The sequence below is a fragment of the Lynx canadensis genome, chromosome X, assembly GCF_007474595.2.
Source record: "Lynx canadensis isolate LIC74 chromosome X, mLynCan4.pri.v2, whole genome shotgun sequence".
In the NCBI taxonomy this organism is placed as follows: domain Eukaryota; kingdom Metazoa; phylum Chordata; class Mammalia; order Carnivora; family Felidae; genus Lynx; species Lynx canadensis.
In genome coordinates this window covers 1,080,636-1,093,029 of record NC_044321.2, presented here as the reverse complement: position 1 = coordinate 1,093,029, position 12,394 = coordinate 1,080,636, and the positions used below count along the sequence as shown (strand labels likewise).

General features: G+C 48.3%; 1 protein-coding gene across 6 annotated transcripts in view; it reads right to left on the bottom strand.

The window, feature by feature from the left end:
* Positions 1-5,481: 5,481 nt before the first annotated feature.
* The window catches only part of XG (Xg glycoprotein (Xg blood group)), a 33,562-nt gene continuing 26,649 nt past the window's right edge, over positions 5,482-12,394 (bottom strand). For 5 of the 6 annotated variants that reach the window (XM_030306297.2, XM_030306303.1, XM_030306300.1 and 2 more), the window contains 4 exons: positions 11,642-11,683; positions 9,684-9,719; positions 8,454-8,570; positions 5,482-7,099 (listed from right to left, as the gene is read on the bottom strand). In XM_030306297.2, coding sequence (XP_030162157.1) covers positions 7,083-7,099; positions 8,454-8,570; positions 9,684-9,719; positions 11,642-11,683 — 212 coding nt within the window. In that variant the 3' untranslated portion in view covers positions 5,482-7,082. Of the gene's footprint in view, positions 7,100-8,453; positions 8,571-9,683; positions 9,720-11,641; positions 11,684-12,394 lie in introns of those variants that run through there. The other variant, XM_030306301.1, reaches the window with a different exon arrangement.

Genomic DNA, 12,394 nt, shown 5'->3' with positions numbered 1-12,394 from the left:
ATATATGTTTATGTTATAAACATATATAAACATATTATATTACATATACATATACATGTTTATATATGTTTATATATACATATATGTAATATGTATATATAACATACATCTACATGTTTATATATGTTTATATAACAAATATATATAAACATGTTATAATATATAATTATATATGATATATGATATATGATTACATATTATATATACATATACATACACATGTTTATATATGTTTATATATACATATATACATATATGTAATATACATATGTATACATGTACATATGTATATATGTATATATATTTGTGTATATATGTGTATATATACATATGTACATGTATATATGTGTATATATACATATGTACATGTATATATATACAGGTACATATGTATATATGTATATATATATTTTATGTTATATAAACACATATAAACATATTATAATATATAATTATATATTATATATGTTATATATGATTACATATTATATATGATATGTATCAATAATATATGCTATAAATCACATATATATCTGTCTATATTATGTTTATTATGTAATAATTATATGTTTATATGATATGTTTATAATCTATATATTATATATACCGTATATTATATTTTCTTATACTAATTTATTAACAAATATAATAATGTATATGTATAATGCATATATAATTATATGTACATAAAATATACATCTTTTTCTCTTCACCAGAGCTCATTAGAATCACAAGACAACACAGGAGCCATCATCAGCTAACCTACCTTATCTCCACTTGGAATTCTGCACCCCAACTTTTGTCCTCAGCCCCAAGGTCTCATTTGCGAGGAAACTTGATCGCATGACATAAAATCGGTGGCTCTGCACTGCACAACGTCCCTTCCACTCTGAACAAAGCCCTGAACTCTCTAAGGAGTCTGCAAGTGCATAATGTAAAACATAACCCTCTGGGGAGCCTGGGGACAGCAGCATTTGGTGTCTCAAAAAGCAATTATCACCTGCACCCAAATGCCTGACACAGCTGCAGAATCTCTCGCCTCACAGCCCGCAGGGAAGCTGTCCGCACCGTGGTTCGCAGCAGTGAGGCCAAGGAGATGAGGAAGATGTCACTTTTGCACAGTGCTCTTAGCAGGTGTATCTTGGGCACGTCCAGAAGTCCGATGCAGGCACAACAAGGCACCTGTATGCAAGGACCATCCCGTCAGAATTCCAGAAGAGAAGTCCTTCAAAGTGTCGGGAAGGAAAAATTCCTCCTCTACCCTTCAAGGTGTTCCAGCTGGTTCAGGAACTAAATCAACATGAGACAGACTAACCAGAGGAGAAAAAAGACCCAAAAACCAAAAAACAAAAAACTTCGAAGGTTTGTTACGTGTGCACAGAGGCCAAGGAAATTGATAACCGAAGAAATGACCAACGCAGGCAGTTTTTATACGTTTTAGGTGGAGATGATACATTTGTGAGAAATGGACAAGATAAAAAACAAACACACACAGATTTCAGGGGCTGTACTAGTAAGGAATTCTGAACAGAATTTGGGCCGAGGCAGATCAGAAAAAGGAAGGTTTGCATACACAGCTTTTTCGGCTTTAAAGCCCCAGTTTCTGGTGATAAGGGTGTCTTGTTCCTTGTTAGTAAGAGAAGGTATTTTTCATACAGGAAACTTGTTTCTTGCTTTCAAGGGGACAGACGAAGGTCTGAGTGAACTTGCACTGGCCATGAATTAACTAACTTCTATTTAAATAATAGGTTTTGTTTCTTAAAGTTGACATATACATGAAATCATATGGTATTTCTTTCTTTCTCTGACTTATTTCTCTTAGCATAATACACTCTAGATCCATTCACGTGGTTGCAAATGGCAAGATTTCATCTTTTTTTATGGCTGAATTATATTCCATTGTACGTATACATATATATCTCTAGATATACACAGATATGCATATATCTAGATAGATAGATATAGTAATAAAACTTTCCAAATCGAGGGTCCCATCACTAGTTTATGAGCAAAAAGAAGTAAATAATCTTTTTTTGAAACAAAGCTAAAGCCAGGTTACTTATTTGGTTCAAGTAATTTGTTTGGCCATGTTTCTGACATTCTGACAAACAAACAAAAAATTCAAGGCCCGTGTGAAAGTGGATTAACGTGTCCTGGAAAGGTTGATGGGTTCAGAGCAAGAATTAGCTTTCAGAGTCCCACATTACACGGCTCGAGGACAGAATAAGGATCCTGAAGAACTGTCCCAATGAGCAGAGCCCCCTTGGTGCAGGTTGGGGACCATGTGTCATCACTGCTTTGCAATACCGGATCGGAACAAGTTTGACGGGCTCTGAAATCCACCCACCCTCCGTATCACATTCCACCTTGACATTTCTCAGCCATCAAAAAGAAAGATCGGTGAGCTTTAAGGACAACCGTCTCACACAAGACAGCAAGAACAGACAGTCTGGGTGCAAGTCCCCATCTTCAGGGACACATAAATCTGATAAGACACCCAGGGATGCAAAGAAAAAGGAAGTAAACTCAATGAGCAAACAAACACAATGTCAATAAACACTTGCTCAAGATAGAGGCCATGGTGGTAGGGACGGGGGGGTAGGGGTGTCCCTGGGATTGGGGACAAATGCACGAGTCCAGGCAGAGCCCTGGTGATGTATCATGAGGAAGAAATTTTAAGAAAATGATTAATGTGCTCTCATCAATGCTCAAATTCTCTGGAACAAAAAGCAACCCAAGGTACAGTGAATTGTCCGATGGAAGATAAAATACCAGTGCACATGCAGATCCTGTTTACAAGTCTCCACAACAAGCAAGCTTCATGTAGTCAGAAAAAAAAAAGGCAATTTGAAAGTCAGATTCTGTAATGTCAGCTCAATCATAAAGCCATTACTGAGCCACATCTATCTATCTATCTATCCATCCATCCACCTATCTGTCCATCCTTCCACCTATCTATCCATCCATCCACCCATCTATCTATCCAACCATCCATCATATGTATCTGTATATCTGTTTACCTATCTACCCATCTTTCTATCCATCCATCATATCTATCTATCTATCTATCTATCTATCCATCCACCCATCATATCTATAGATCTATGGATCATATCCATTTATCTATCCATCCATCATATCTATCCATCAACCATATCTATCTACCTATGTATCATCTATCTATCTATCTATCTATCCGTCCATCCACCTATCTATCCATCCATCCACCTATCTATCTATCCAACCATCCATCATATGTATCTATCTATTTACCTATCTACCCATCTATCCATCCATCATATCTATCTATCTATCTGTCTGTCTATCTATCCATCCACCCATCTTATCTATAGATATATGCATCATATCCATTTATCTGTCTATCCATCCATCCATCATATCTATCTATCTATCCATCAACCATATCTATCTACCTATATATCACCTATCTATCTATCCATCATCTATCTATCTATCCATCCTATCGGTCCATCAAATATATATACATATTTATAGATACATATTTTTATATATCTTATAGAGTATACATTGTATATACATTTATCTTATATAGTATTTGTTTTATATTTATATTTTATAGTATTTATATACATAAGTATATTCATATATATTTATATACATGAATATAAAAATATATTTTAAAAATAATATATTTCATATTTATATTTTATAGCACTTATATACTTAAGTATATTCATATATATTTATACATATATAAATATATATTTTATAAATAATATGTTATATATATAATGATATATAAATTTATATGCACAAATATGTTGTGTATATATATTATATAATGCCTATATGTCATTACAAACTTGTATTGAATTATCACCATGATTACATTTATAGTGAATTTACCATGGAAAGAAGAGGGGAATCTTCCACAGTCCCTGAAAACATCATCTGTGCGTGTCCAGCGGTGGACGCCTGCAGACTCCAAGCGAACACGCTTGTGGAGAGAGATCAGAGCTCGCCCGGGTGTGTTGTACAATTGTCCTACCACATGGTGTCCGTGTCAGGTGTGCACGGTGGCACGGGACACACTCCCACGTTGCCGCGTCTGTTTTGTGGCGAGGACACCGAAGACGCGCGGGGTCCACAACTGGAAGCTTGTACCCTTTTATTAGTAGGGTCTGAGGGTCAGGACCACAGGAGAAGGGTCCCTCCGTGAAGACACCCCGGTCCTGGCACAGCAGCCCCGCCCCCAAATACACCCCAGATCTCTTCACTGCAGAAGGGGATCATCTGCACGCAGATAGAACTCTCCTGCAGCCTTAGAAATAGAGGTGGCACGCCATTGGCCAGAGCTGTCACATGACTATCATAGAGTGCAAAGGGTTCTGGGAATTGTAGTTCGCCTGGGAAGCCTGGAGTCTGGCTAGGGCGCGGTTGATTCAGAAGAGGCACAAGGCAGGTTTGGTGGGGACAGCCTCTATTCTCGAACACTCTGTGTGTTTCATTAGCGTCCGCAGATTTGATTTCACGGTCTCATCTTCTAATCTGACTCTAAGAAATATCCTATATATTTCATTGAACCTAATTCTATTTATAATAAGGAAAAAAGGTTATTTGTATTTTTTTTTCACTCATCTGCACCTGCAGACCTCACTACCTACCGGGCACGGCTGGGACTGCTTGTGACATCTCAGCTCCTACACCCCCAGCATCCGGGCGAGGCACAGCGCCGTTATTACACCCACCCTTCAGGTGCAGTTCCTGCAGCCCAGAGAGGTCGTGCAGGCTGCCTACAAGGTGCACAGGAGGTCACACATATGGATGCAACATGTCGTGACCTGTGCGTGAGTTTCTCAGGGCCGCCACAACAGAGCCCCACACACCCAGCAGCTGAAACAACACACGTTGATTCTCTCTCTCAGCTCTGGAGGCAAGAAGTCTGAGATCCAGGCAGCGCAGGGCAGCGCTCCCTGTGAACATTGTACGGGAGGGGCTGTTGCAGACTCACCAACTTCCGGTTCCCCTCTTCTCCTTTTTTTTCTTTTTTAATTTTTTAAATTTATTTTTATTTTTTATTTTTTAAATTAATTTATATATTTTTTATTTTTTTATCTATTTTTATTTTTTTAACGTTTATTATTAAGAGACAGAGAGACACAGAGCGTGAGCAGGGGAGGGGTGGAGAGAGGGGAGACACAGAATGTGAAGCAGGCTCCAGGCTCCGAGCTGTCAGCACAGAGCCCAACGCGGGGCTCCAACCCACGGACCGCGAGATCACGTCCAGAGCGGAAGTTGGATGCTTAACGACTGAGCCACCCAGGCGCCCCATAATCCGTCTTATTCCAAATGGTGCCAACCTGAAAATGTGTTTCTGGGGGGAGGGGTGAAGGAAGGCCACCCAGTCCTCAGATACCTGCCAGGTCCCCCGGGATGGAGCGGAGACCATCTCAGACAGAACACACACCCAATGGACACACCACCAGGCCCAGGACGGGATTTACTCGATGCCTTATGATTTTTATTTTCCAGTGCTGTTTCATCAACGTCGGTGGGAAACAAAGAAGACGTCTTTTTACTTTATTTTTTTTTTTTACATTTCTTTTACACGATAAAAATGTACTTATGGCAGTTACAGGAAACCAATGGACGTATGTCGTTATGAATGCTTCCATTCCGTCCAGGAGTGTCTGTGACGGTGTGAATGTGTCTGTCTGTCCACACACACGCATACTTTTTATCAAGACTCAAAATAAACTCCTACCGAAACCCACAGAAAAGACTACAGAAAGAGTGTTGGGGCCACGAGGCTTTGTCACTTGATGGGGACACTGGAGAAACGTCGGAGGACATTCCCATCCCGATAGCAACCAGATGGTAACCACGGCCATCTTGAAAGTGCTCCAATCACATATGAATCACATCCCATCAAGAGCGTTAGCTGTAAATTCCCTTTTCTATTTGGGGAGGTATTTCTAGGTCTTTCTGCGTTCAAGTCCTCCCTGGAGACCTACCTCCCAGTTCATAACCATGAGCATGGTGCATACAACAATTTAGGACTTTCCTGGGCCCTCCTGATGAGTTCTGGATTGCAGTAACTGTCTTTATGTTCAGTGCTGATATTTAGGGCAAACTCCGAAAGTCCTATAAGCATTTACGTTAGTTGGATGAAATTCTATCAATGAGCCCAAATCCTTCCTTTTTCCCAGCTTCCCTTAAAATGTCGCTAAAATAGAAGCAAATACCTAGTATGCTTTTTAGATGCCTTAGGACTTAGAATTTTCTACTCCAGTAAAAAGGGGCGGAAAAAAAGTAGAAACCAAGGAAAAGGATGCCATTGCCTTCAACACACTTGCCTACAGACTATCACATGAAAAATAATACGGGAAGACTCAACAGGCACCAATCATGACTGCCGGTCCCAATTTTCTCCCTTCCCAAAATACCAAAATCCTAAGATTTCGCAGGAAAAAAAGAGAAAAAGTCTGCACAGATTGCCCACGATGTCTTGCACATCAGGGAGTGTATGCACCAGCAACTGGAAATGCCAGCCTTACTGTGTGCTAATAAGGGTTACATGGTCACGGCCAGCACTGAGCAGCGGGAATCCTGCTGTTCCAGCTGGAAGGGGGTGGTGCTGGCTCCTTGAGGAAGACTTCCCACGGATCAGGTTTCTCCCCAGAGCCCGCTGGAAACCCTCGGAGGGTCCCCCGAAACCCCCAGAAGGAGACAGCACCCCCAGCCCGAGACCCCTCATGCCTTTGCACCCCCGTCGTACTTTGGGACAATGTACGCATCCTGCACCGTGAGGTAGTTCTGGGGAACCCACCACAGCCTCGCAATCTGGTCAAAGGAGTCATCGAACGTGCAGGTCAGACCGTCTTCTTAGGACCCAAGGCTTGGCTAACTTATCTTTATAAACACCCCCCTCCCCCGCCCGGCGGATCAGAAATTCTTTGTCAGGCAGCCGGTCCCCTCCAGACAGAGATGCTTTAGGGTGGCGATGATGTCCGCAATGGAAGGAGCTCTCACGGGAGCAATACACGGGGACCTCGTCTACACTGAGCTTCTCTCAAAGCAACCGCGGGATCCTGAAGCCGTCACACGTGCTCTGGTTCTGTGAGGGAAGACGGGGAACACAGTGTCACCGCCAGGGACAAGAAAACTCCTCTGTGGCTTGATTTTCAAGCATTACCACGCTTTTTATGCTTTGCGCTCTTGAGGGCTTTGAACACCCTCAACGAACCAGCCACTCTATCTTATTGGTCACAGCTAATATTTTTTTAGGGATGTGGTTTCCTTAACCTTCAAAGTCTCTGATGCGGGTGCTTTCATTCCTTCTAGTTTATAAAATAAATGTGAATCGCGCTCAAACAACCCACTGTAAAGGAGGTCTGTCACCCCGTAAGTGGCAGCCCGACCTGATAACCGTGTCCCCACAAGCTGTGCTAGGCCGACTGTGGGGCTGCGGCACACATACAGTTCACGAGGTTGTGCACTGCACCGCATCCTACCTAGAAGGGGCCAGTTCACCACATCGTGTGCACCCTTGCCTGTCTGAGGTCCCTGGTGTGAACAGAAGGCTAAGCGTCTGACTTGGGCTCAGGTCACGATCTCACGGTTCGTGGGTTCCAGCCCCGCGTCGGGCTCTGTGCTGATGGCCCGGAGCCTGGAGCCTGCTTGGAATTCTGTGTCTCCCTCTCTCTCTGCCCCTCGGCCACTTACACTCTGTCTCTGTCTGTCTTTCTCTCTCTCAAAAATAAATAAACATTAAAAAAAATGAAAAATAAAATAAAATAAAACCCAGTTCGGCTTTACAGTCCTGCTTCTCCAACGCCCACACGTTGTTCACGGACTCGGTCCCCCTCTCCCCGCCCCCACCCCGCCGGACTTTCTGGGGGGACCCGGGGACAGCGGAGACGCAGGCCGGCTGGTCCCAGCCTGCGTTTGGTCAATAGCCCGCATCCGCCAGCAGGGGGAGGCCCCGGGCAGGCTTTGGGGTTTTGACATCCCTTCTCGAAGGCTGGTTTTCACAGCGACCTTAGGGACAGGAAGGAGGGGAGGGCAGACACTCCCTGCAAATCCCAGACCCTGTCAGACGCAGGGGGCTCTCGGGACCCAAACTCAAGACACTGTCGCTTAAACTCAGAGCTGCTGTTTCCACAACAGAGGCCCCCGTGTCTGTCCCAGGACCCTCCCCGCAGAGATGTCCTCAGGGCCCTTCACTGACCACCTCTGCTCCCCAAGGACCGCCACCAGCCGGGCGCGTGATTCTCCAAACCCAGGAGCCTGTACCCAAAGTGGGACCAGAAAACCACGTGTGCTGGCTTCTCCCAAGTCCCCATGTGTCCCTCGCAAACATCCCAAGTGAAAACCGTGTCCTCATGCCAGGGTGCTAGGCTGGCCGTCACCAGAAACAGCCCTGCTGAGTGACAGGGTCCGGAAGGAGCTTTCCAGCTCGAGACACTTGCCTCTTGTCCTGAAACAATTTCTCCTCCTGTTTCGCTGGAACCACCCCGTGGCAGCACCCACCAGCATGACCACCAACACGGACACGATGGGGGACACGATTTTCGCTATCGTGTTACCTGCCGGGTGGAGACACCGAGAGGTTCTGAGAAAACACCCCGCGAGAAAGCCGTTGGTATTAAATGCCTCCACATTGTCACGTCCCGCCCTCCCCGCCCTCAACTCCGGACAAAAAAATACATAGAATCCGAACGAGAAGCTAGAGGAAAGGGTTCTGCGCCTACCCCGCGTGGACATCAGTCAGCACGTCCTCCCCGTGCAGGACGTTCAAGATAGAACGGTGCCTGTGAGAGGCATTTGATTGGTTTTTCGTCTGCCTGTTGAATTTGACGGGTTTGTACCGTTTTCCAAGTCGAATGTTTACGCAGGCCAAAGAAAATATTTTTTTTTTTCTTCAACCAAAACGTGTCCCGACAGCCACAGGTCTGGACTCATTCACACCCCACAGGCTGACGCCTTCAAGGGAAGGTTACCGCACAGCTTTGGTTTCTCCCGTGCAGGACCTCGTGTGACAAAAGTCAACACTTGGAAAGAGAAGTCGCTGCCTGTGTGGACACCGACCCCCTGCGTCTTGTGTCAGGCGGGGTCGAGCCCCTGGCGGGTCGTAGGCAGGGATCCTTGGCCCCCATGGCACCTTGGCTTGGATATCGTCACCGGAGGGAAGCCTCGCGTGCCCGGACCCCACCCCAGCCTGCCGTCGTCGCCCCCACCCTTGCCGCGGGACCCCATACATTCCGTGCAGCCGTGTGTCTGGGCCGGATGTTCGTCGGTCCCCTGGACCGCACCCGGCCCTGCGGCCGGCCGTCCGCTCTGGGGGCTTCACGAGGGCACAGCGCCCGTGCCCTCCTTCCTGTTCTCCTTCTCGGCCTCCCGAGCTGTGCGTTCAGCAAAGGACAGCCCTCAGTGGCACCGACACAGGCCCACGATCCCCACCGTGCCCTCGCGGCCACCAGGCATCTGGCCGCCTGGCGCGCGCCCTCCTTTCTCCTTCCCTGAGCCCCCGGGGCGCTGACCGCCCCCCGAAGGCGCACACGGCTGTTCAGGACCTTCCTTCCAAACGTGAAGACGGCAGGTGCTCCGTCAAAGACCAGAGGCGGGGACCACGCGGGCCTCGCGCGCCCCGTGAGAGCGTGTTTTTATTAAAGACGCGGGGCGTGGCCCCGACCCGTTACCTTGCTGGTTGCCGTACGTGGAGTATCCGTCTCCGCCTGGAAGGGGAAGGGGAAGGGCACACGGTCATGAGTGTGTTCCAAGGCGCGTCCAGCCCCGGGCGCTGGGCTCGCGGGTCCAAGCGCAGCGCACGACAGGCCCCCATCGCCGGGAGCCTCCCGCTCCCAGGGAGGCGGGGACAGCCACAGAGGGAGCAGGTGTGCACGCCACACGACATGGTGAGGGGGGTCAGGCCGCGGTGGAGACACACGGGGGTGCAGGTTCCGTGTCAGGGGTCGGGGTACATGCCCATGCACACATGTACGTGCAACAGATGTGAGCTCACACTCACATTCATGCATGTGCACACACGAACCGATGTATGCACGCATAAGCACACACACGTGCGTGCCTCTGCACGTGTACACGCCCACACACAGACCTACACACGTGCACACACCCACGTCCACACATGGACACGTGCACGCCTGCACACATGTACACGCCCACACACAGGCCTACACACGTGCACACGCCCACCACCACACATGGACACACACGTGCACGCCTACACACATGTACACATCCCCACACATGCCTACACACGTGCACACACATCCACACACGTGCACGTGCATACCTCCACACATGTACACGCACACACGTGCACGCCTCCGCATATGTACATGCCCACACACCTACACGTGTGCGCACACCTCCACACACGTGCGCACGCACACCTCCACACATGTACACGCACACACACAGGCCTACACACATGCACACGCCCACCTCCACACATGGACACACACGTGCACTCCTACACACATGTACACACCCACACACATGCCTACACACGTGCACATGCACACCTCCACACACGTGCACACGCACACCTCCACACGTACACACACACGCGTGCACGCCTCGGCACATGTACATGCCCACACACATGCCTACACACGTGCACATGCACACCTCCACACATGTACACGCACACACATTCATGCCTCCGCACGTGTACACGCCCACACACAGGCCTACTCACGTGCACACGCCCCCCACACACGTGCACACGCACACCTCCACACATGTGCACGACTACACACATGGACACACCCACACACATGCCTACACACGTGCACACACCTCCACACGGGCACACGCACACCCACATGCACACACGCACACCTCCACACATGTACACGCACACACGTGCATGCCCCCACACATGTACGCGCCCATCTACACACATGTGCACGCACCCCTCCACACTTGTGCAGACACACGTGCAACGCACACCTCTACACATGTACATGCACACACGTGCACACCTACACGCATGTACACACCCACACACATGCCTATACACGTGCACACACACCACACACGGGCACACGCAGACCTCCACATACGTGCACACCCACACCCACATGTCCACACACACGCCTCCACACATGTACACGCCCATCTACACACATGTGCACTCACACCTCCACACACGTACACGCGCACCACACAAATGCACACGCACACCCACACAAGCCTCCACACATGTACACGCCCATCTACACACGTGTGCACTCACACCTCCACACATGGGCACATGCCCACCCACACGTACACACACACACCACACATGCACAAGCCCACACGAACACCAAACACGTGCACACACACCTCCACACACACGCATACGGCCACACATGTGCAAGAAACACTTGCACACGCGCACCGCACACTAACGCAGACGCACATGCACGTACACACAGACACACTACGAACTGTAAGCAGGGTTCACTTCCTTCCAAGAAAGGGAAACAACTTCGCTGACGAGAAAAGCACACGAGTTAGACCCAGCTGGTGACCTGGTGTCCACACGGGACACAATGCGACCCGCCCCCCGCCAGCGTGCAGTCGGTGTTAGTTCTCCCCGAGGACAGCCCGTCCTCGCACGGCGCAAACGAAACAATCCCTTTACCATAATTATTTCCGTAAGAGTTGGGTCTAGAACGCCCTCCTCCTGCGGGACAGAAAGAGCACGTGAACCGGAACCCCGGAAGTTTCCGGGGCCGCACCGAGAACAGCAGCACACCCGACCCAAGATGCCGCGTGAGGCTGGGGAGATGTCGAGGCCGCCCTCCCCGTGTAACCGAAAGGTGCACTGTCCCCACGGCGTGGCCTCTGACCGCAGGGGACTGGAAGCTGAGGCCACACTGCACGGCCTTCGGCTCACGGGGCTCGGAACCCCTCACCCCAGAGCATCAGGGGCCCCATGTGATGATGATTGCCAAGTTTTAAAGAAAAAAATTTCTTTTCAGGGCGCCTGGATGGCTCGGTCGGTTGAGCGTCTGACTTCGGCTCAGGTCATGATCTCACAGCTCGTGAGTTCAAGCCCCGCGTCGGGCTCTGTGCTGACAGCTCGGAGCCTGGAACCTGCTTCAGATTCTGTGCCTCCCTCTCTTTCTGCCCCTGCCCCCGCTCATGCTCTGTCTCTTTGTCTCAAAAATAAACAAACATTAAAAACAATTTCTTAAAAATGGCATCTGCTCTTGGCCGACAATTTCCCATTGCGTTATGGGAACAGGGCCATCTACGGGGTGACGGATGTCTGTCCCTGTCACCTTTACTTTGTAAAACGGGCTGTAAACTATTATTTCCTCATCCCAAGGCTGCGGAGATTCACGGACCGCATCTCCAACAGGACCCCGACGCCTTGCAAATGCACCCGTAT